Below are 24199 nucleotides of genomic sequence, written 5' to 3'. Positions count from 1 at the left end.
GGAGTCTGGAACATTTGTGTCTATGGAGGATCAGGAACCTTGAATTAAAAAGATCTTAATTTGTGTTCCAAAGATGAAGGAAGGTGTTAGGAGTTTATAAAGACACAAGGGTGAGTAATTATTGACAGAATTTTCCTTTTTGGGTAAACTATTCTTTTAAATATTGTAAAATAAGATTTATACAAAGTTTAGAGGTGGCGTTGCCAACACTGATTATTAATATTACACAATGACATGCAATTATTATTAGCTGTCATCTAATAAATTATAATACTAATATAATTCAATTAAATTCTGAACTTGCTAACTGGATTGAAATACTAGAGCTGAACAAGAATTTAAAACCCTTAAGGTCACCAGCCCTGCTACAAGCATGAATAACAGCTGTAAATATAGGAGCATATCAGCGCTGTCAAAAAGACTGAAGTTTTCATTGGAGCACAGTTAATGATGACACTAAATCATATAGTTTGCGCGTCTGTGTCTAACTCTCCGAAATCCTAATGACTTCTTGTTTGTATGCGGTCTGAAATGGGGGGTTTCCATCAATACCTGCTTATTAAAGGGTTCTGGTTTGTTTGTAGTGGTAAATTTGCTGAATTCTGCAGTTTCCTCTACTGTTTTTTAAAAGGTATCTTACTGTAACGGAAATGGCATGCTGGAATGAAATGCTTTAATGGATGTAATGTACCAGGGGAGATGGTGTGGCTTTATTGCCCATAAGAGGGCAGATTTAAATACATGCCATAAAACTATCAAACGCAAGAGCTATTAGAGACCTACACTAAAAAATCTGGGCCGCAGAGACTGAAAAGAAGTATTTACTCATAGCATGACGTATTTGTGCAGCAATAATGCTTTATTTGTGTCAGTCAGTGCAGTATGCAAAATAAGAAGTGGAAGCATTTTTTATGAGGTGAAATTGCAGATCTGGATTGAAACCTAAAGTAGAGGTCAGCAATCTGTTAAAAAACATGCTATTTTACTTGAAATCACTACTTTTCTAAATAAAATAATCATTCAAAATATTTTAAATACAGTATATAAAAATTAATTTTTCAGTTTTTAGAAAATAAAAGCATGCCAAAAATGTGTTTTTAAATTTAAACAAAGCAATAAATCAGTCATTAGAATAAAATAAGCTCTAGCTTGGATGTAAGTGGTTCAGCTTTAAGATCTTCAAATAGTTCATGTCTGCAGTGTATCTTTTTTTTATGGTTTATGTCAGTCTCTTCCCACTGAACTGCCTATATTCACAGCAGTCCTCTTTTAACTGCGCTCGTCTGGATGACAAAATGAAAATTGGCTACGATTTTTTTTCTTTATAAGAATACAAAATGCTAATATAAAATTAATATAAAATATAAGAATGCTTCATAGTCTGCTTCAAAAATTTTTTTCAATTCTACACGCATCACTTTCCACTTTGCTTATTATATTTTTTCTGGCTTCCTATGAGGATCATATCTGAATAAACCATGCATGCTAACGACAAGGACACATTACTGCAGGAGGCATGCAGATCACTTCAATATTTAAAGAAAAAAGTCAATTAAATGTATAAAATATGAATTACTTTCACTGTAGTTGCCCATATGTCAGTGGTTGCCAATACTGCACTATAATCACAGACGAATACTAACCTGTGTCTTATACAGGAGTTACTCAGGGGTAATCTCTGTTTCCTGATGCACCACCACTTTAGTGACAGACATGTCGGGGTGCTGCTCCTTCGCCTCCTTTATAGCCTGAGCAAGAGCCTGGAGATCAGAGAGGAAAGTATTTAAACCAGACAGCTAAGCTACAGTAGATGTAGAAACCGGTAGTTCCAGTAATGCAATGTCACCACAGAATGATTACTGAAAATGTGTGGCTTAAAATTAACATGCGATAGCTTTGATGTGATCAAAACTTTTAGCATTTACTTATAGTTAGGGCTGTCACAACATAAAAACTTTTGTGATTTTTCATTGCCGTTTTATGCAACAAATCACAATGAACTGCACGCTTGTGAAATTACATAAGCATATGGCATTCATCTTGTTTAATGGGTTTGTTTTGTCATCGTTTCCAATAAACAATTATTATCTTGCAAGATTTTTTCAAGGTTAATTTGAACAACGCTAATGAAGATTCAAAAAGGACACTTAAAGACCAAATAATAGAGTAGGCATGCACTGAATTTTTGGCCTCAGAAAATTATCAGAGAACTAAAAATGCCACTTTTGGCTGATAATTTTCAGCGGAGACAAAATGCCCAAAATTATGAGCCAAAAATAGGTTATGCTGCACCACACTGCCCTCTACTGCCAGCCATAGTAATTGCACAAGTGGCTTTAACATTGGATGCAAAAAGCACTGTGCTATGAAATCAATTCATTTCATTACACCATACAAAGGCAGTTTTTTTTTTTTGCTGCATCAACCAAAGTGCATGAGCAGTGGAAGATGCGTTCAAAATAGCTCAAAATAGCTCAGTTTCCTGCTTTGTGGATATTCTGTTCATGAAATCTGTATATTTGTATACCTGTATAATTCATGAACCGCACATGCTCACTGAAAAAAACTAACTACATGCTGACAGGACAGTTCTACACATACAGGACAGTTCTACACATACTGTTAGACAGTACACAGATCTATTAAATTACTAAACGTACAATATCACAATCTTTAAATACTTATATACCTTTAAAAATGTAAATCAAAAATTTACTAGCGAAACACTGGTTTGCTTTATCCAGCCAAGAAATGTACAGATGTTAATTAATATATGTGACATAACATAATTTTGCATGCTCAGTACAATTTCTGCCATTAAATTCTATGCAGGTTCGCTGATAGGGCACCTTCTCTGTCCTACATCATTAACTACATGGCTCATTAGACTGGCTGCTATCGCTTCGGCAGCCAATGATCAAGCTTCTCATCATTTAAAATGCTCAGCATTGTTCTATGCTGTTATGCTACAGTGTGTTTTGATCTACTACGGGGTTATATATGTATTACCACCAGCAGCAGCAGTGTAGCAGATCTATGCCGCCAAGACCACATCAACAGTGCCATATACATATTCATAACCCTACTAAATCCAGAGAGTGGTCATGATAGAAAGTCATTTATTAGCATTAAATTAGTTAGCTTGGAATTAATTGCATACATTTATGTGTTATCTTTGACAGCCCTAGTTTTATTTATCTTTCCTTCAACTGGACCAATATTGATCTTTTGAAGTCTTTAAAAACAGCCTACATCAACCTTTGCCGATGTGGTTATTATCTGTAGGTGCATTTCACCTTGTCATGGTCAATCTCAGTGTCTCCAGTGATCACGATTCTCTTCTCGATACGGGTCTCTGAGATCCCGCCTTTCACCGTCTTGAGCAGAGAAAGGGAAGAGAACGAGAGAATGAGAGAGAGCCAGAAACACAGTGAAGTGAATATCTCATCTGTGCAGTACGGCGATTCTTGGCTAACTTGCAAAATGGAAAGATACTGTAGAATGGTGATATAAATTGTAATTAACAAATTCCTTTATCTCATGTACCCAGCCTCCTGGCAGCAATAGGCCATAACTTTAGTACTCTATGCAGCAAATGCAAATCAGATGTAAGTTGGATCTTTCTCGTTTGTTTTGTGAAAATTGCTAATCAAATAATTTTGCTCATTTAAATGTGATACAGTCATTTAACTGCAATCAGTCCTTTAAGCAGCAGACGATGCAGGATCTTTCATGCCATTGCAGATGTTGGCATAATTTGATGTGAGAGCCTGATACCTTGGTGATCTGGGTTGTGGTGGTGGTGCTCACAGTCTCTGAGGTGATGGTCTGAGCACTCAACAGCATCCCAGACTCCTTTTCTGCCAGTGCATTAGGCTATTTTCAAACAAACAAACACATGCGGTTAGAATATTCTCCCACCATTACAGCTTTCATTTATCACTTACTCCCAGAGCTATTTCCTGTGGATACTAAGGGGACCCGGTGTTCGGGAAAACATGAGATGGGAGAAACAATTACATTTCAGCACGTTTACTTGCAAAACCATCTGTCACAAATTTTTGTGTTCTCCGGAGTACCTGCATTCACTTGCAAATTTTTTTTTTTCTATTAAAAATGTCTTTCATTTTCTTGCAAAAGCACTGAAATCAACTCATATCATTTCCATTAAGAGAAAGAAAGCAAGTTTTGTAAAAGAATGCAGACTTTTCATATAAAAAATAAAAGTACTGTAAATAAAGTGTAGTTTATCAGTGCAGCAATGAACGAATGAATGAATGAATGAATGAATGAATGAATGAAGTTGAGTTAATAAAGCATTTTTTAACATACATAGTAACCATTACTATATGCCTGAATGATATGATATATAAATGTTAATTTCAATAGTTTGTTAATCATTTACTAACTCATTCAGAATGATCTTAAAAACCTCCAACTACTCTTAAATACAAATGGTTTGTAAATAATGCAATACTTCATTTAGTAATGAAAAATCAACCAGTCACAAAGTATGAAAGTACAATTATTAAGCACATTTTGAATGTGGTTGTAAGTCAAGAATACAGCATTTGTAGCCGCAGTTATAAACTGCTTACTAACGTTTATTAATGCTTAACAAATAATGAATTCACTAGATGCTGATGCTTATTAAATGATTCATAGTGTGTAATTATAAAGGGATACCAAAAAATCTTTTGGGAAATTGGGGGAAAAATATACAGGGGGGCTAATAATTCAGGGGGCTAATAATTCTGACTTCAACTGTATCTGTAAATATTTATTTACAGAATATTTACTGCATGTATAAAGGGGGGTTACTAACATTCATTACAATATATTTTATCTTTAAAACGAAGACATTCATACATTTGAAACCATGTGAAGAAATTTTCATTTCTTGTATAAAGCCTTTGAGTCATTTACTCATTTGATCCATTTAAATCCTTATTCATTCAGGAATTAAATGTGACTCTTTGTGAAGAAGCAACTGAATCAGTTCAATCAATTCATTAAAAAAAGTGGATTTATTCAGAAATTAACCACTGCTACGTGTTGATAAAGTATAGTGTTTCTCTACACAAAGTTGTCTTCGACCCTCATGCAGTCATGTTGCTTACATTTTTTTCTTGAAAAAAAATATAAAAACAATATTCTTTTTGAAATATCAAAAATACACAAAGTGTACAGAATCAATATCAGATCTGCAAAACAGCCCGCTTGTGATATTGCATTCATTGATGTGATCACATGATCACTCTATCACATGATACAAAAATCTCTTATGATACATTTTTGCCCTAGTGTCTTTATTAGGAGCACATAACGGCACTGACTAAGCACCATTGTGCAGTGAGTTGTTGTCCTGCATCATGTTAGTCTCCAATCAACAGCATGAAATGTAAGACGTACACAGTTTCTGGAACAGGGCAGGTGCATTAAAGGAAAAATTTCCTCAACCTATAGTCACACTCAAATTGTTCCAAATTGTTATGAGTTTCTTTTTCCTGTTGAACACAAAAGATATTCTGAAGAATGCTGAAAACAAGTAACTGTTGACATGGCTAGTAAGAAGAACAAATACTATAGGAGTCAATGTTTACCAGTTTACAACATTTTTCAAAATAACTTCTTTTGTGTCCAACAGAAAAAAGATACTCAAACAGGTTTGGAATAAGTGGAGGTCATTTTATAAATGAAAGTAATTTTCATTTTTGGGTGAACTATCCCTTTAACTGTACTAAAACCTATAATTTACACATTAAATTTGAAGCACTAATTGAGGCAAATTGTCATACAGCAAAAGACTATCCAAACTCTAAACAAAAAATCATCTCTCTCACCTGTGCAGACTCATAGGTGATGGTCTTGGTCTCTGTGTGCACTATCGGGATGTCCTTGGTGGCGATTTCACTGCGAAGGGAGTTGGTGACATCAGAAATGGTGATAGTTTTTGTCTTCACCACAGGAGACTGTGAGAGGGGTCAAGACGGAGTTGAAAGTGAGTGGAAAATTGCTTCTTTTCGCTACATTAACTTCACCTCCAAACATCAACCATTATTACACACCATCTGGAACCTCCGTTCAAGTTTTTTTTTACTGTAAGATTGAATTCTGTACTGACTTCCTCTGGAACAAAGCTACTAAACAAACACACAAAAAAGCTTAATCTGGTGAGACTCTGGTTGACTGGCAAAAAAAAACAATGTTAGAAAAGTTACAAAACATAACCACTTCATATGTACTTTATCAACCTCTGGAAATCAAATCATTTACTTCTACATTAAGCAGAGGCATAAAGCAATTTGAAAACATTCAATGGCACACTAATTGGATTTCTTAAATGTAAGTGGTATGAAAATTGCCTTCCAGCAGTTAATATTCATGCAGAGAAATGCATTTTGAAATTAGAGCTGCCCGATTATTCAAACACATAAAAATTATGATATTGACTAACTAATCTAAAATTTCATACTTACGATATTGACTTCAACAGAAATAAGGTTTCTCATTTTGGATGTGTAGCCTACGATGGCATTCTATTGCTCCACACAAATTAAGTGATATAACATCAATTTCAAGGGAAATTATCGGAAATGATGATTTTTGTCATAATCACTCTCTGCTGGAATGAAATTATGCTGAACAGAAGTGTGTCACTGTGGAAAAGTGCCTCGGGACAGCAAAATCCATCAGAGAGGCTCACAAACACCGGCTGAGGAGAGTGTTTATTCCAAAACTCCATACATCTGAGCCTTCATCACTCTTGTGGAGTCCACCACTTCTATTACTCAAACCGCTCAGCTCAGATATGCAGATTATGAATCGCAAAACCATCACAAATGACTTTAGTTTGGAGTTTTAATCTTTTATCTTCAGGCAATCAGCCAAAAAAGCTTTTGATTTAGGAATATTTAACACATCGTAAGTCGAATGTTTTCATTCATCCAATAAAGGTGGCATCGGGTTGATGGATGTCAACAGGAAATGAACGCAATGTCAAATTCAAGCCAAATCATAAGCTCACCATGTGGTTCCTTCAATAGAACAGCTCGGTGTGACAACTTGCATTAAGTCTGAAAGTATCCTTATTAGTGCATTTAAAAGAGGCTGAGCAAAATTCACTTCACATTTAGAGTTTAGTTCAATTTACATTAAAAAATAAAGGTACATAAAGCTATCTTGTGGAGCCAGAAGTGCACCAGGTGCCAAACCCAAGGAGTAGTTTGCAGACTTGCGTTAATGTCAAAATGAATCAACTCTGAAGTGCACACTTATGTGTAAAGTGAATTAGGTGTGAAACTAGATCAACACTGTGGAGAGCTATATTACCAACACACTTCTAACTATTATCAGATTAAAATAAGCATCCATGAGCATTCCCTGATACAATAATGAAGAAAATCAATCAATCTTTCCTTCTTTTGAAAAACAAGATTGTTTCTGATTATATATTTGACATTTAAAGCTCCATAAAAACTAACAAAAGAGATAAGTTTATTTTCAAAAGAGATAAGAATGTTTTCATAATAAATGTATTATATGCTCTTAGATAAACCCAAGAACAATGGATAAATAAATACAGAATATTTTGAATAATAAAATCATGCTCTTTTACTTTCAGAGAATGGTATAAAGCGGTTGAGTTTTTCTGGAAATAAACATTATTTGGCTATAACCAGTAAATCACAAAAGAAACTGCACTAAAAAGTTGCCAGATTGAGGACCAACAGGAGCGAGTCCGACTATCTAACATAAAGGCTGATTTAAATCGTGTTCTAAATAAAAGCAATGGCACATAGAAAGAATATTGTCCATAGTGAAAGGAGTTTTTGTTTTACCTGAAATTTATGTTTTAAAAATGGCTACTTCTATTTCTTGCAGCTGAACAACAGGATAATCTAACAATGATCACCTCAGGTACACCTCATGTGCTTAATTCAGGTTAAATGCTAACAATGTGAGTTTGAATGCCATTTTGAATGCCATTTATTGCCACATACTGAAAGCAGCAGCAGATAGTTCACCTCAGATCTTAAAAATAAAGTAAACTGTTTGAAATTTAACTTTAGACCTGTGACTCAATGCAAGCCAACACATATCATTGATTCAGCATGAACATTTAATAATGTTAAAGAGGTTTAAAATGTATTAATTTTAAAAGAAAATGCACAAAAATGTAATTTAACAAACTGATTTTAATATACCTGAAAACTATGAAACTAGTTCTCAAATATGCCCAGGATGTGAAAATGACTTCAGAAAGCTGTTATGTGTTTTTATTTTATTGATTGTATCTTGGATTGTCTTTATCATGGAAGTCAGAGAACATCCCATATGTAATTTTAAGCAAATAAAAATTTCAGTATTTACGGTAAACATGAAAATAAGTAAATAAACAAACAAACAAACAAACAAATAAGGCCAGAAAAAAAAATTGATGATACAAGACAACCTACTGAACAAGAATGAACTGCACCCACAGACAGAGATATTTACATACACCTGATTCACTAATTAAACAATGCTAATTAGTTAACAGAATGAACACAGTAAATATGTTTTGAACATTGTGATTGAGCCACCAAAATTTGCATCAAATTAAATATAGCATCTACTCTGACTGAAGTCCACAGAAGTGCAAAAGTGTACAACATTTTAGATGCTACTTGAATACTTAAATGCATATAAAATATAATAATGAAATAACAAAAATCTCTCTTTATCACTAGACATTCCTTCTGTGTATCAGATGCTTCACTGTGAAGAATGCTGTGATTGTTATAGTAAGATAAATTAAAAGATACTATGACATTTTACTGATGTTTATGATGCATGCAGGAGTCCCAGTGATGGAAATATAGGATAACATTCAGGAGGCATGTAGTTTAAGCCTGATATGCTGATGTACTGAGGATTTAAACAACATAAATATACTTCACAAAGTTTTTTCTTTTGATGGTGTTATATAGAAATGTCCCTTTTGTTAAGCATCAGTTGTCAATAGAGAAGAGCTTTATATCTGGAAAGAGAAGCAAAGTGCACTGTGTGCTTAAAAGATGTCCAGAGAAATCCACTGGTCGCAGGATAAAGATGTACAACTATTGAAGAACACACACATCCACACACACGCCAATCTTAACAATCAACAACTACATTTGCATTACTCAAAGGAATTTGCAGTGTTTGCTTGGCTCAAAGAATGACCAATCAGTTTGCAGATAAATCCAATCACAAAAATGTTAGTAGCATACTGAAAACTATCATTTAAAACTTTGGGCTTCGTAGGATAGTTTTGTGGTTAAAAAACCCCCCCAAAAAATCTTATGGTTATGCTCTTGACCTAAAATGCAGTACTGAAAATATAGCAATAGTGTGAATTATTATTTTTTTATTTATTTAAAGTGCCTCTAATATGCATTTTAAAGGATTATAACGTTTACCTAATTATCAATTTTTCCAAGCCCCTCCTTTGTGGAATGCTATTCTGCGGTGATTGGTCTGATGACCCAGTCTGTTGTCATTGGTGGTGCGTTTTGGTTGCAGCGGCTCAAGCCATTGAAATGTAAGTAAATGGGTTCATAGGTAGTGCTGTGCTTTCTGGGTCTGGTGTGAAAGAACAGCTGATGGTGGCCTAGCAACCACAAATGCAACAGGAGCAAGTGGGAGGGGCAATGTTTTGGTCAGATGTCATGATGAAATGGTTAAAGATTCCAAATAATAGCAAATCGTTTAAATGACTCTGATTCCATGCTTTTTTGAGAGACAATTGCTTTATACAATTCACTTTCAGATTTAAACCTCAGCTTGATGTTTTCATTCACTTAGAGCTTAGTTAGACAATGCATTGAAGGTAATTTCCAAAAACCCATTAAGGACTCTTTAAAATTATAGTTTTCTACTGTAATATGTTAAATTAACCAGTTTCACATGAATTCACATGAGATTCATTAGTTTTAATTACTGTACGTGTTATTTTATTATTATCAGTGATGAAAACAACTAATAGTAATAATAATAATGTGTTAATCATTTTTAAGATACTAGTGCATTTGTTTCCATGTGTCTAATTAATACTGAAACATTCTTGTAGCAAAGAAAAAGTCTTTACTGTGGAAGGATATTCCACACATTTTTCAAATTCAATTGCAAATTGTTTTTTCGATCGCATTTCAATATGAATAAATTGTGACATAATCCAAATGCAATTGCAAATTCCACATTACCATTTGCAATTCCGCTGCAATTCTGTGAACGTGCAGTGACTGCCACATTTTAAATGAAAAAGTAAAGTCCATTTGCAAATATTTTCCATGTCTTACGAACTATGAGCCTGACATATCTAAATAGCAATATTGTTTGCAACATTAGCTTTTTCTTTTTTTCTGTTTTGTGCATATAACCTGCCAAAACTCAAATGCAATTTCAAATCCTTTTGAATTTCAGAACATCTACACAAAAACCTGTCCAGCAAATTGAAGTGGGACTATTTTATTGGGTGTGTTTGTATTGGGAAGTGACGTTACTCACAGTAAACCTCATTTTGGCAGCCTTGTGGAAAATGCAATTGAAAATAGAATTTGCAATTGCATTTAAAAATTCTCCGGAATATCCTTCCATACTTTACTGTCACTGTTGGTCAATTTTAAGCACTTTTGTTAAATAAAAAAAGATTATATATATATATAATTGGTTGGATGAGTAATGGGACATTAATAAAAATGAACTAATAGTACACTTAAAGGGCCATGAGGAACTGCTGAAAAAGTGTTTTTGGTTTTAATGGAATTTGATACTGCATGCCGAATGGGAGAAAAAAACCTCTCGGTAGATGCAGAGACTCGGTAGGTGCAGAGAATAGCATCAAACAGCCATGTGTGTTTAGACTATCCTGTCACAAAATGCAGAGAAAAACATACCGGCAGTAATAGTTTACATTCGTCGAGCAGCATTTACAGTGGATTTTTCAGTCCATAATATTGTAGTTATATTAACGTTAACTAAATCATTTTGACTAAGGTATGTCTTTAAAAACTGAAAGAGTACTGCTGATGATACTTACTAGGGCTGTGCGATTAATCAAAATCTAAATCGCAATTTGAAACATTGCGGTTAGCTAATTGCAAGAGGCTGCAATATGAAATATATATTATTTAACTTCCCCCACCCAGAGCAAATGAGTGACTGCTGTCTGTGTGTGATAGTCTTACTAGCCATTTGAGTGAGCACACTTTTGTTCTGCCCAATTAGAATTGCTCAACCAAACTATGTGAAACGCCAACAATAAAAAACATACAAACAGGAAAAGTGGACGAGTGGGATGATAGCGTCTGCCGCTTCATAAGCATTAATAGACAAACCAATATAAATGACAGCATGTCAGTATTATGGGAATATCTTGGTTTGTTACACCAAACAAAAACAGCTAATTTGTAAGAGCTGTTGCTGAATTGTTCCACAGCACAAGGAAGTACAACAACCAGCACCTATATATGAGGAGCACCTTGCTAAACAGTCATCTAAAAGTATTGCCAGTGACACTCAATCTAGTAGTAAGCAAAGTTCAATATTGTTTGCTAATATGTTGATATATTTTCAGTTCCCTTTTTTAACTAACGCTCACTGCATTTTAGCAGTAAGAAGCTACAATACATATTATTGAGCTGAAGCTTGACTACAAAAGGAAATCGCAAATCAAATCAAAATCGCAATATCTGTTTAAAAAAATAAATATATATATATCGCAATTAGATATTTTTCCCAAATCGCACAACCCTAATACTGACTAACTTTGCCATCTGAATAAACATAAACAAAGAACACTGATCACACACTAACCAAATCTGTAGAGACAGGACAATCAACATGAACTGAAACTGCGTCTTTTTTTAAAAGAAGACGATTGGCAAATCTGGATTTTACCATTTCCAGATGCGAAAAGCTCTCGGGTAAAAATGTTATGTAAAACTTGTACTGTAATCCACATATGTGGGTCCACACGCGAGCGGTGCTCTCACCATGGGGAAATGGAAACAAAACCTTTGTTGTGGCACATTTATAAACACAACACTGATGACCCATGTCTCCAAACAATTCTTCTTCTTTCACTTGTTTTAATTACGTTTGGCAATGCAATGTGGCGTCTCTTTGCCATCTGAACATTGTAACAGGTAAAAACAGCTTTCGAAGTTATATCATGCATTTTAATGAAGTCGCATTTCATTCAGAATAAAGCGCGCTGATTGGTTTGAACCAAGTCTTTCTCACGAATGAATGATGAAAACTCAAAGACGTTACATTGTATTGGCTGGTACAGATATCCAGTCTTCAAGCTGGAATTTACACAATGATCTCATAGCCGTGACGCTACGCAATTTCTTTTCAAACCAGAAGAACGAATTTGCTCGAAATGACGCAAAAACAACCAATTTTCACTGTTTAGTGAAATATGTGTGTCCTAATAGTGTTTTTAGCAACATGAGACATACATGTCTGTCGACATCTCCAAAAATGTGTTTTGGTGTTTCGTAACCCTTTAAACCTCAAAATATCTATAAGACTAAGTTTTAAATGTAGTCTGTATGCTACTAGGCTCACTGAATAAACTACAACTAGAAAAACAAAAAGAGGAATTATTTAATTTCAATTCAAACTCGCCTTGCAAACACTGCAATAAACAAAAAACAAGCCATTTCCATGAAACAGAACGATTGGCTGTGATAAATAAACCTTTATGTCCGATTATGATAATATAGTGCTCTTGTCTCCAGGGGGGTTTAAGACATGGTTTATAATTAGCTTAAAATAAGCTCTCAAACATCATCCAAAAAACAGAAAACCACAAAAGTCTCTATCTTCTCTTCTTCGATATTTTCTCATAATCCACATAAGTTAGTCTGAGAGCGGCTGCTGCCTCCCTTATGTTTATTTCACTTCTTCCACTGTCTCTCAAATGAAGATAAGCCACCACAGCATCAACATCATAACCAGCAGGCTGCTCAACAAGAAGGAGACGCGGGGGTAATGCCGTACCATTGGGTACAGCTGGCAGACACGGGTGGCACGGCTTTCTTCCTCTGGCGACATGGTTATGGAGACTTGAGCGGCATATCCCTGATCCCCAACATCTTTTTCTTCATTACAATCATTATCATCTTCATCCTCCTCCATATGTTGCAGCAGTGGTGGGCATCCTGGGGCGGGTGCCCACCTGACCCTTACCTGCTGTCGCCTTGCACGCTTCCATCTCTGCGCAGGGCAGCGGGACACCAAGAGAGACACAGAACAATGAACAGACATGTGGAGTGGGGAGAGACATGGGGAGAGATTGATGAGGGGTGGAGAAGATTTAGGGGTAGATTCGAAGGTTCTGCACTCTGGATCTGAACAGACCCCAAAGTGGCTAAAGCAGGCCAGATGGATTGAAGCAAAGGCCTTGAGGGTTTTTATGGCGTTGGTGGCATGGCAGACACCTGATTGGCATTAAGGTTGGCAGCTGATATTGTTTTGGCAGTGCAAATATCCATCACTGACAGGGAATAAAAACACCATAAAAACCAGCAGGGTTTGGCGAAATCCCCATAGGATCAGATTAGTGGGCATGTCTGTCACAGAACTAGACTTTGTCACAGCTACTGTAGATAGGAGTTTACTAAATCCATGAATAATAGGCTTTTTTGCTTTTTACTAAAATTGGGATTCAAGAACTGTTTCCATTTAAAATGATTTTCATTATTGTTTTTGCTAAAGGCTCATGAAACCCTGTTTGTATTTTTACTCTAAATATCTGCATGTAAAATATAGACATACTCATGTACACAAGGTTACAAAAATTGTGAAATGTATTTACAATACTTGCATACTCTTCTTTTGAAGAAATTGCATTGTATGCAGACCTTTGAGTAACTGAAACATACTATGGATATGTTTCAGAATTAACACTCAAAAAGTCAGTGAACTGTTACAGTCATCCTTTGACATGTCATAAATAGAGATGTCAACTCTTAAGTGTAGTTTAATTATAAGGATCGCGGATCGCGTGCTTATGATTGACCAAAACTGGACCCGCATTAGCTAATACATCATTCTCCTATATCAAACGATTTCTAAGTCACTATAAATAACCATAGTCTTCATACCACAGTTATCTTTGTCTTGAATTCCTGCATTCTCCCCTCTTCCTCACCCTTTTTTTCTTAGATTGGCCGGCACGACGGCCCAGTTGTTAGCACTGTTGCCTCACAGCAAGAAAATTGCTGGTTCTAGTCCTTTCCCGGCCTAGTTAGCATTTCTGTGCAAAGTTTGCATTTTCTCCCCGTGTTCGCGTAGGTTTCCCCCGGGTTCCCTCCCACCATCCAAAGATATAAGTCATACGTAAACTGACCAAACCAAATTGCATTTTGGTTTTAGTCACAAATAAGCAGGGGAGTTCATGAGATCTACCTGAGCTCAAACTCCCCTCTCGCCCTGAAAACAGAAGGGAGCCTAGGGCTCAAGGATCTTTTGAGGACTCAGCTCTCTCCAGCATGCCAAACGAGTTTCTAATTTATTATCAGGTAAGTGTGAAAAAAAAACGACCAGTTATCTTTTAAAGTAAAAAATAAATAAATAAAAAGCTAAGATTGGTTTCTGTGATGTGCAACACGAACACCTCTGGTAAAATCTGTAATCTGCATCTGAGAATGTAGCTTAGTGTTTCATGATCCTCTAACATTTTGTCAACTCCAGTTTATTCATGTAAATCCTAAAAAGTTGTTTGTGTGCCACTGAATCTGTAGCACTTCAGTCACAAAAACTGTTTTAGTTGAATGTTGGTGGTTTGAATCAATTATGATGAAAGACTGAGATCTGTAAACTACACCATATTGGCAAAGGTTTTAAGACTCCCCTCAAAGTCATAGAATTCAGGTGTTCCAATCATTTTCATGGCCACATATGTATAAAATCAAGCACCTAGCCATGCTGGCTGCTTCTACAAGCATTTGTAAAAAGAATGGATCACTCTCAGGACCTCAGCGAATTCAAGCTACTAGTGATTTTTCCTTACGACTAAATATTCCAAGTTTAACTGTTAGTGTTTTTTTAACAAAGTGGAAACAATTGAACAACAGCAACTTAGCCATGAAGTGGTAGGTTATGTAAAATAACAGAGCGGTGTCAGTGCATTTATATAAACTATATTATTTCACATAATGATGCACTAAATAATAAAAACCATGTAACATTGTAAAAACAATCTTGCTCTCTTGCAAGACCACTATGTACAGCTATGATCTAAAACTGAAATTTAATTAGATGGTTCAATTGATCATTGGGCGACGAGGGGAAAAAAATGACAAACTGAACAATGATCTAAAAAAAAAAATAAAAATACAACAACTACAACCTTACTTGCCATGCAAGGACTTGTTGCAGCCAGTTAATAGATCCAAAGGGTTCTATTGTTTTTATTGAAGTGTGTCATAAATTTGCTTTACTTAATTATGCTCAGTGTGAAAGGGCTTTTAAGTATGTGCTTTCCAAAACTTTGGATGAACATAAAAGAGCCCTAATAGCGTTCTTCAAAAATGAGACAATTAATCAATTAAAATGACAGAATTGAAGTTTGTCAAGTGGCAGTTTAGAGTGTTCAGGTCTGAGACTGGTACATGACGTAATAGGCTTCAGCAGAGGAGGGCCGTGGGGCGAGCGGATGTGTCCCTCTCTGGGTTTTTCTAGTTACTCCTGCTTGTGGAGAGGAGGAAGATCGAGGTGGAGACAGAGCTATGGATGAAAGTGGAGGAGGACAGGACTGTGATCCAGGACAAGACTTTTGGAGGAGAGTAAACAAGGGGAAGGGAAGGATGGACAACCATTGAACGAAAGGAACAAGAATAAAAAAAGGGAGAAAGACAATGAAATGAAGAGGAGGAGGCGTCAGTTTCTTATTGTTCGCTTGTACTATTCGCTTTTACTGTACTTTCCTTTCACAGTTACTTTGCCTGTCAGTTAGCTAACAAACTCATGCAACTTCATTATGCAGTGTAATCCAGCCATGCGATTGGCAGATTAAAGCAGACGTACTGTAAGCCGGCGGTAGCCATTCAGAGAGCAGCAGCAGTTGTAAAGGGGCGTGGCTTTGGGAGAGGGTGTGGACAGGGAGTCTATAAAAGCCGTGGGCAGTGTGCAGATTCAGAGAGAGAGAGGAGATCTCCTACTCTGAGTGGGCCATGGCCATAGCATCCAGCAGCCATTTGTGCTTCTGCTTGTGACATTCTTTATCTATATAAAGAAACGTCAAGTCTTTTTGGATGCAGTTGCTTCACAGCCTTGGCAATAATGATCAAATAAAAGTACGTTTACCTCCAATATACCCCCCGTTACTCTGTTTACGGGTAGGAGAGGAGGCGTCTTCACCTGTGCGCAAATGTGCCCACACACACACACAAACACACACTGCTCATTCAGTTGACATACCACATGTGTCAGTGACCAAAGAAATGTATCAGAGGAATGACAAATTGTCTGAAAAGCTTGTAAATATATTTTTACAAGTCCCTGACCAAATTTAAAGGTGCCATATAATGAAAATCTGAACATATCTATAGACATAGCTGAATAATAAGCGTTTAATACACGGAAATACCACAAGGCTCAAGCAACATTGTTTCCTCATTCGTATGTAAATCCATTGAGTGTAAAATCCTAGTGAAAATCAGTCCAATTGAGAAAAAAATACAAACTGTTACACTGGAAGTGGAATTATTAATATGCAAACCCCAAGCTGTGTTTGACTAGCCACACGTTTCCAACTAAGATTACAATGATCATTTTACAGATTCCCTTATTTTTAGGTTTGTCAAATCTAACATTAAACTTATTATGTATGTGGGACTTTAAGGGATTATTTTAAAAAATGGGAGAAGCAGGAAGCATAAAGCCAGAGACTACTGAATAATGTAACTTTGTTAAAGAACTTTGTTCTTTATGTTGCTAAACGGCATGAAAAATGTCAAATGGTGGCAACGGTATAAAGAGAAGTTCTTTTCCATCAGCGATCGGTTTACAGTCGTCAGAATGCAAAATGTGGGATATACACAGACATAAGGTCTGTTTATCTGTACGTTTTGCTAGTTTAAGGTGTATATTGTAAAATTTATTGTATATGGTTGTAATAATGAGGCAACAAACAGATGTAAACTGCTGAGTATAGGTGCACATTTATGCATTGTGCTATATCACTCAGCTCTTACTGTAATTTTTCTTGAGTTCAAGGAGGTCAGAATTAAAATGCATCTGTTTATGCAGAAGTTGATGTTAATTTCTGCCTGTGCTTTCATATATCTTAAAATTTCCAACTACAACTCTGAACACATCTCTGTCTTTCCCTTTTGTTGAGTAAGCTGTGGAGCTGTGGAGCATCATAGCAGAGCTCATTCACATTCAAAACTGTTCTAAATATGACCAATCCTGAGCTTCTGATTCTATAGGTATTATCTGTGGTTATTAATGACGATACAAATTTCTGGAGAATTTTGAACTTACCTATACCACATACCTGCTATTTAGAGACCACAAAACAATTTAACCTATTGAATCATGGCACTATATGGCTCTTTTAAATTGTCATTCATTTACTTTACCAAACCTACATGACTTCCTTTCTTCTAGTAAACAAAAAAGGAGACTTTGGAATACTGGAATACTGCATGGGTCATATCGATTTATTTTCCGACCTTTCTGTCATTTCCCACAGAGACTAATTGAATGAAATTGTGTTTCATAAAAGAAAGGAAGTTTGTCTGTCATGAAAGGTTCCCATAGTTCATAAGAGGGCTGACAGAAGAAGCATTAAGATCCAGATATCAATTCCTGAAGTATTTTAATGCTCGTCACATCAAACAGACAGTCACCAGCAACTGCATCATACTATGTTAAAACATACTGAGGCTGTTACAACACATATGGCTAAATCTGAATATAGCTATAGACATAGCTGAATAATAATCGTAATTCAGTACATGGAAATGACATACTGTGAGGCCTCAAACACCATTGTTTCCTCATTCTCAAAACACAGACTGTGACGATCTTCATGGGATCATTAATATGCATATTTTGAAAATGGGAGAGGCTTTAAGGAAGAGTAAAGGAGCAGTTTTGTGAAGCAGGCCATCATTAATGTTACTCCTCACTTCAGTGTTACTTCTCAGGACATAAAATGCAGGATATACAGATTAAAAATGTATTCAATGCCACCCCAAGGTCTGTTAAAAATGTAAATAATCTTTTTATGCACCTTTGTAATGAGTACAAACACAAAACTGCTGAATATAAGTGTTTAATGCACATTAATGCATTGTGTCATATAACTCGACACTTACTGTTTTTTCTGGAATGAAAAGAATGCAAATAAACTCATCTGCTTATGCGGAATATTATTTTCTGCCTCAGGGGTTGGTCCAAAGTTGGTCCTGGAGGGTCAGTGTCCTGCCGAGTTTAGCTCCAACTTGCTTCAACACACCTGCCAGGACGTTTGTAGTATATCTAGTAAGATCTTAATTAGCTTATTCAGGTACTGTAGGTTTGATTAAGGTTGAAGCTAAACTCTCCAGGACACCGCGACTCCAAGACAGAGTTTGGATACCCCTTTTAAACCCACAAAATACAACCCTAAATACATCTTTGTTGGTCATTTTGTCGAGTATAATTATTATTTAGCCTATATTTCATCCACAGCACAACTCGGGATCAAACTAGGTCACTCTGGTGGCTTGAAGATAGCTCACTCACTCTTTGTAGCTAAAATAAACCTCTCTATCACTTCACTTCAGTTGACAAGATTGTCATTTAACAAGGAATGTACTATTTGTTCTAATAATTTGTCTTGGATAACTGAAGTATGATTATTTTGCCAAAACTATAATATATTAGGGCTAATTCCTAAGGTTCAAAATTGTAAATTGTTTCTGGAGAATTTTTGCATTTATCTAAGCCACATTCTTTCTATGTAGATATTATAGAACAATTTCATATATTATATCAATGCATTCTATGGCACCTTTAACTTTTCATTTCTTACATTTTATTTATTGAACTAAACAAAAAAAATTATAAAACAAAAACATCAAAAACTTACTGTTCCAGGGATATACGGGCTTACATATAAAGTGACCTTTTTGTTTGTTTGTTTTTTATTTACAAATATCTGAATCAGATACAGTAATAGAAAGTAAATTTAAATTATAAAGAAAATACAAATAATGATGCAGGTGTCTCCAAAATTAATCAACTAAGTGAAAAAATGGTTGAAAAACATTGTCAATCAAAAATAAAAGACAAAAAAAAGACAAACAATCAGAAAGAGAGATAACAAAAAATAATCTTGTTTACACACAGCTAAGAGGACCATTTAATCAGCCAGACTTTGGAAAACCCTATGAAGACCTCTACCTTAAAAGTGCTTATAGTGCCATCCAAATATCTAGCCAGCAACATAAGTTTAACACACTTGTGCCTGCAAATCAGCATGAATCTACAAGCCAGGCAATTTTCATTCTATGTCTTCAAGTAAAATACATACAAATCCAACATTTAGAACTTTACATTTAGAACTCTGGTACTCACGTCTGGCTGCATCTGGCCGTTGATGCTGGCTGTGCGGAAGGGCGAGTGGGTGGACAGACGCTTGTCCCACTCACTGGGCCGTGGTTCAGGCACCGACTCCATGAAGCTTCGCTTGAGCTCACTGATACTGGTGTGATGACGCATGATTTCTGTCTGTGTCTTATCAACATCCTGAGAGAGAACAAGAGACCCAGGAGGAGAGAGAGAGTATACCGAGAAGGTCAAAAAAAAAAAAAAAAAAAGACAAGAGGATAGTGGAGGAAAAATTTGGAAACCGATAGCAAAATTGAGATAAAAACAGGAAGATGAAGGACAGATGAAGAGATTAGGAGAAAGCCCAGTGAAGACATATCATTAGTTTGATTATCAGACATGAATCACTATTTCAAATCTAGGGTTGGGAATCAAGTTAATTAAACAAAATGCAATGGAGCTGAATAATTCCAAAATGTTTTTTTTAACAATTGTTGAATGTCCATTAACTGCATTTGATCTTGGTTGCGAGTTTGTCATCTGAAAGAAATTACTAAAAAATGCAACGCTTTATATTGCTGTCACTTATTGCATGCAACAACATGAACTTAAACATGAACTCGTGGGTATATTATAGAGATTTAAAAATTTGATCACAATTTTTGCAAATACAGAATAATTAATTGAGATTTACAGATTCAATTTACTGTGATTTTTGACAATTCAAAACAATTCAGCCAGATTAATGAACAATTCATTTGATTTACTTCAGTTTTTGTTCAGTGTGTGTGTGTGTGTGTGTGTGTGCAATTTAAAGGGTTAGTTCAACCAAAATGACAATTCTGTTATTAGTTGCTCACCTTCATGTTGTTCCAATTCCTATATACCTTTGTTCATCTTCAGAACACAAATTAATATATTTTAGATTAAATGCGAGAGCTTTCTGACCCTCCATAAACAGTTTAACGTCCAGAAAAGTAAGAGACAACTTTGTCAGAACATTCCATGTGACAATTATAATAATTCGCAAAGCCTTCACCTCAGTTCAGGGTGCATGTCTTTATGGGCAGTACAATGTATTTGCCATTAGAATAACAACACACAAGCATCATATTGCCCATAGAAAACATGCACCCTGACCTGATGTGGAAGATATGGGTGGAATAACATGAGGGTGAGTAATTTATAATTTTCATTTTTGGGTGAACTAACCCTTTAAAGCTTGGAATACTAAATAAATCTTTACTGAATCAATATTTATTCACATTCTTGACTAAAACCAAAAGTTCACTAAATTAATGCATATATTTTGATTTGTAATCAATGCTTCAAAATACTTCTTGAATCATTACATCCCCAGTTAATTATTAATTAGAACTCAATATATACAATTCACAGAATGATTTGTTTACATAGTTAAAGAAATCATTAAGAACCAAAATCATTACATTATGATTCCCATCCCTAGTAACATCAACAAAGCAAAGCTGCAGATCACCCATGAGCCACCAAGACACATATCTCTTTTCAACTTTCACTGTCATCAAACTGCATTATATCCTCTTTCTCATCACCCACGGTCTGATTTGTCTGCCATCATCTATCTCAGGAGCATAGGGTAATCAGCTATGCTCAGACAGCATGACACTATGAATATTCATGCCATAGAGAACGCTCTGTGATTCCCCAAAAACAAACGGTGCTCGACCGTACAGACAGATTGTGATTAATGAGATTGAGAGACAGACAGACAGTCTAGAATCTCAGCTGATCTTTATTTATATAACTGCAGAAGACAGGTGAGACTTTGGAACAGATTTGTGTCTCGGTGCCCAAGAACATCTGCAAGGATAAAATGCTCTCATGAGAAACAGCCTTCATAGTCTACTTTCCCTGACTTCAGACAGACAGATGCCACTTGAAAATAAACAGGTAATATGTTTGACTTCCTCATGCATAAGCAATATTAACATCACAAGCTACAGTACGTGCATTGAAATGTGCTATATTTTGTAGTTTGAAATTTCAAAATAAACTGATAAACACTGAAACACTGTTATATAGTTAAATAGTGTGCAACTTTATATTGAAATCTAGAGAGCTACACTTAGACAGTATTTTAAATTAAAAACACATTTGACATAAGAGTTTAACAATGAATCTTCTTTGTCCAGGGTCTGTGATATTTTCCTTCATATGTTATGTCTGATAAAATTGTCAAGGAGTTTGTTTAAATAATAGCTATAGCACATCAATTATGCTTTTTTTGCATGAACAGTAAACAAGTTTTATGTTGCAGATGCATTTGAATACATACTGTGTGCAGCATAAATAAGTACACCCCCTTTGGAAGGTAATTGATTTTTTTCCATTTCTCTGTGAATAAGGACAAAATATATTGATGCATTTTTACAATTATTTTCTTTAAACTAAGAGTTTGGTTCTATTTTACAAATGGTTTCTATGTCTGTGGCATTGTGGCTGAACAACAGCATAAACTACTATGATCAGGTGCTGTACAGATGTGGCCACTGAAAATGCATATTTCTTCATGCGTAGTGCTGCAATTTGTCACGCACAGGTGGCACAAGGAACAACCGCTTTTCCATTGTCGGGCCACTGCGAGCGAACGCCCCCCAAACCAAACAACCCGCCCAGGGGTGCATATCCGAAAACCATCATTAGCTAACTAAGGTCGCAAGTTTCATCATTATAATAAATATAAAGGGAAAAACATAGGTACTGGTCAGTTTAAGACATTCCATAAAACACCTTATAGTCTAGGGGTCTTTCTTTTTTGCTTAAGATCGCCCTTATGTTTCCCTTTTAAATTTAAATTTGCTGCATAAAATAATAAAGTAGTTTTAATTTAATAAGTGATATTTCTTAGCTGCATCATCCTTATTGTTTCAATAACACACAATAATCTTTACACCACATTAAAGAGACAGCAGCCAGTAACGTTCAATTGTCGAGTTGTGTCACATTTAAAAAGTGTGTTTGTGCATGAAACGTGCGTGTTTAGATGCATGTGTGTGAGAGATCAGGTGGAAGAGCACTTGCTTCACAGCTCCGTCGATGCCGAGAGCGGCTGGGTTGATTTCTTTCTTCATTTTAAAGATAATTAATACATATGTGTATTCAAATATGAATACAGCAGAAAGTGTCCACTTTTGTAGGCTCAACACAATAGTGTCATTTCAGATCTAGATAAAATAGCCTTAGCTATATTGAAATCATTTGAAGAATTAGACTTTTACTGTGCTTTACTCAGTGATAAATGTTACAAGTATGAGTATACATAGACATGTATTGCCGTACTGAATGCAGCAGCAGATAGTTTACCTCAGATTTTAAAAATAGCAGCAAATAATAGCAAACATTTAGTTTAAACTTAAACATTAGAACTGTGCAAACCAACAACACTCAGCATGTACTTTTAATAATGCTAGAGAGATTTACTATATATGAATTAGATTATAAACCTGTTAATTTAATTGGGGTTGCAGTGCATTGTTCAGTGCTTCTGAAGGGCTGGTATTTAAATAATTCTATTACATCGCTTCTGGTGTGGCAAATTGCTTGTTGCTTCAATCTTTTCACATCATGTGTTAGGACACAGTGATAGAAAGTATTAACTTAAGGGGAGATTGGAGATTTTTCAGAGAAATTTGTCATGGTGTACTCATTTATGTTGGGCACTGTGCATCTATGTGTTGATATTTAATATACTGTAAGGTATATTATAATTCACTACATATGCTACAAAGTTCTTCTGTTCTTTTATCTATTTTTTTAGGAAGAGGAGGTAGATGGGGTGGTTTTCATGTGAGCATTTCACCAGATTAGATTAACTGTTTAAGCTCCAGTGTGAACAAAGCTTCAGACATGAGTCAAATGGCATCGTTCTGATTTATAAACACACTGTACAACAAACTGGTCTATTTTAGTCTACATCTAATCTACTAAATCAATTGCATGACATCATCATTCGATATTTGACACATGTCTGTTAATCAACAATAGCATAACATGAAACATTGCTTAGCTCAAACAGCAATCTTAAACACTATAGACAAGAATGGTATATGTGATGGAGACAATATGTTGATCAGTTAGATACAGAGGTCACAGGGTTAAAGAAGAGGTCATGGGTGGATGAAGAAGTTATTGTCACAGAATCCATCCGGTGTTAGACTTATTTTAAGACTCATCAGACCTCACAAAAACAACAGTGACAACAGTGGACACAGTGACTATATTACTTTATAGTAATAATGTAAATATATGACTGGGACAGGCTGCATAATCTGTATTATGTAAAACTGCAAATCCGTAATATCATAGTCATGTGATATTTTAACAAATAAATTGGTAAAAACATGCATTAATATCTAAAGGTACAGCCAATAAAATATACACATATACACACATATATACTGTACATATATAAATATACATTATATATATATAGATATACTATATATATATAATATATATATATATATATATATATATATATATATATATATATATATATACATATACAATATATTATATATATACATATATTACATATAAATATATATATCTATATATATATATATAGATTATATACAAT

At 35.2% G+C, this 24199-nt stretch overlaps 1 protein-coding gene across 1 annotated transcript in view; it reads right to left on the bottom strand.

Moving 5' to 3' along the window:
- epb41a (erythrocyte membrane protein band 4.1a) overlaps positions 1-24199 on the bottom strand; it is a 70135-nt gene that overhangs the window by 4860 nt on the left and 41076 nt on the right. The window contains 5 exon segments of the mRNA XM_056480281.1: positions 1644-1760; positions 3297-3377; positions 3778-3876; positions 5844-5972; positions 19606-19776. Of these exon segments, the coding sequence (XP_056336256.1) occupies positions 1662-1760; positions 3297-3377; positions 3778-3876; positions 5844-5972; positions 19606-19776 (579 nt within the window). The 3' untranslated portion in view covers positions 1644-1661.

The sequence above is a fragment of the Danio aesculapii genome, chromosome 19, assembly GCF_903798145.1.
Source record: "Danio aesculapii chromosome 19, fDanAes4.1, whole genome shotgun sequence".
NCBI lineage: Eukaryota > Metazoa > Chordata > Actinopteri > Cypriniformes > Danionidae > Danio > Danio aesculapii.
The sequence above is the reverse complement of the archived record's forward strand: the minus strand, read 5'-3'. Positions and strand labels throughout refer to the sequence as shown.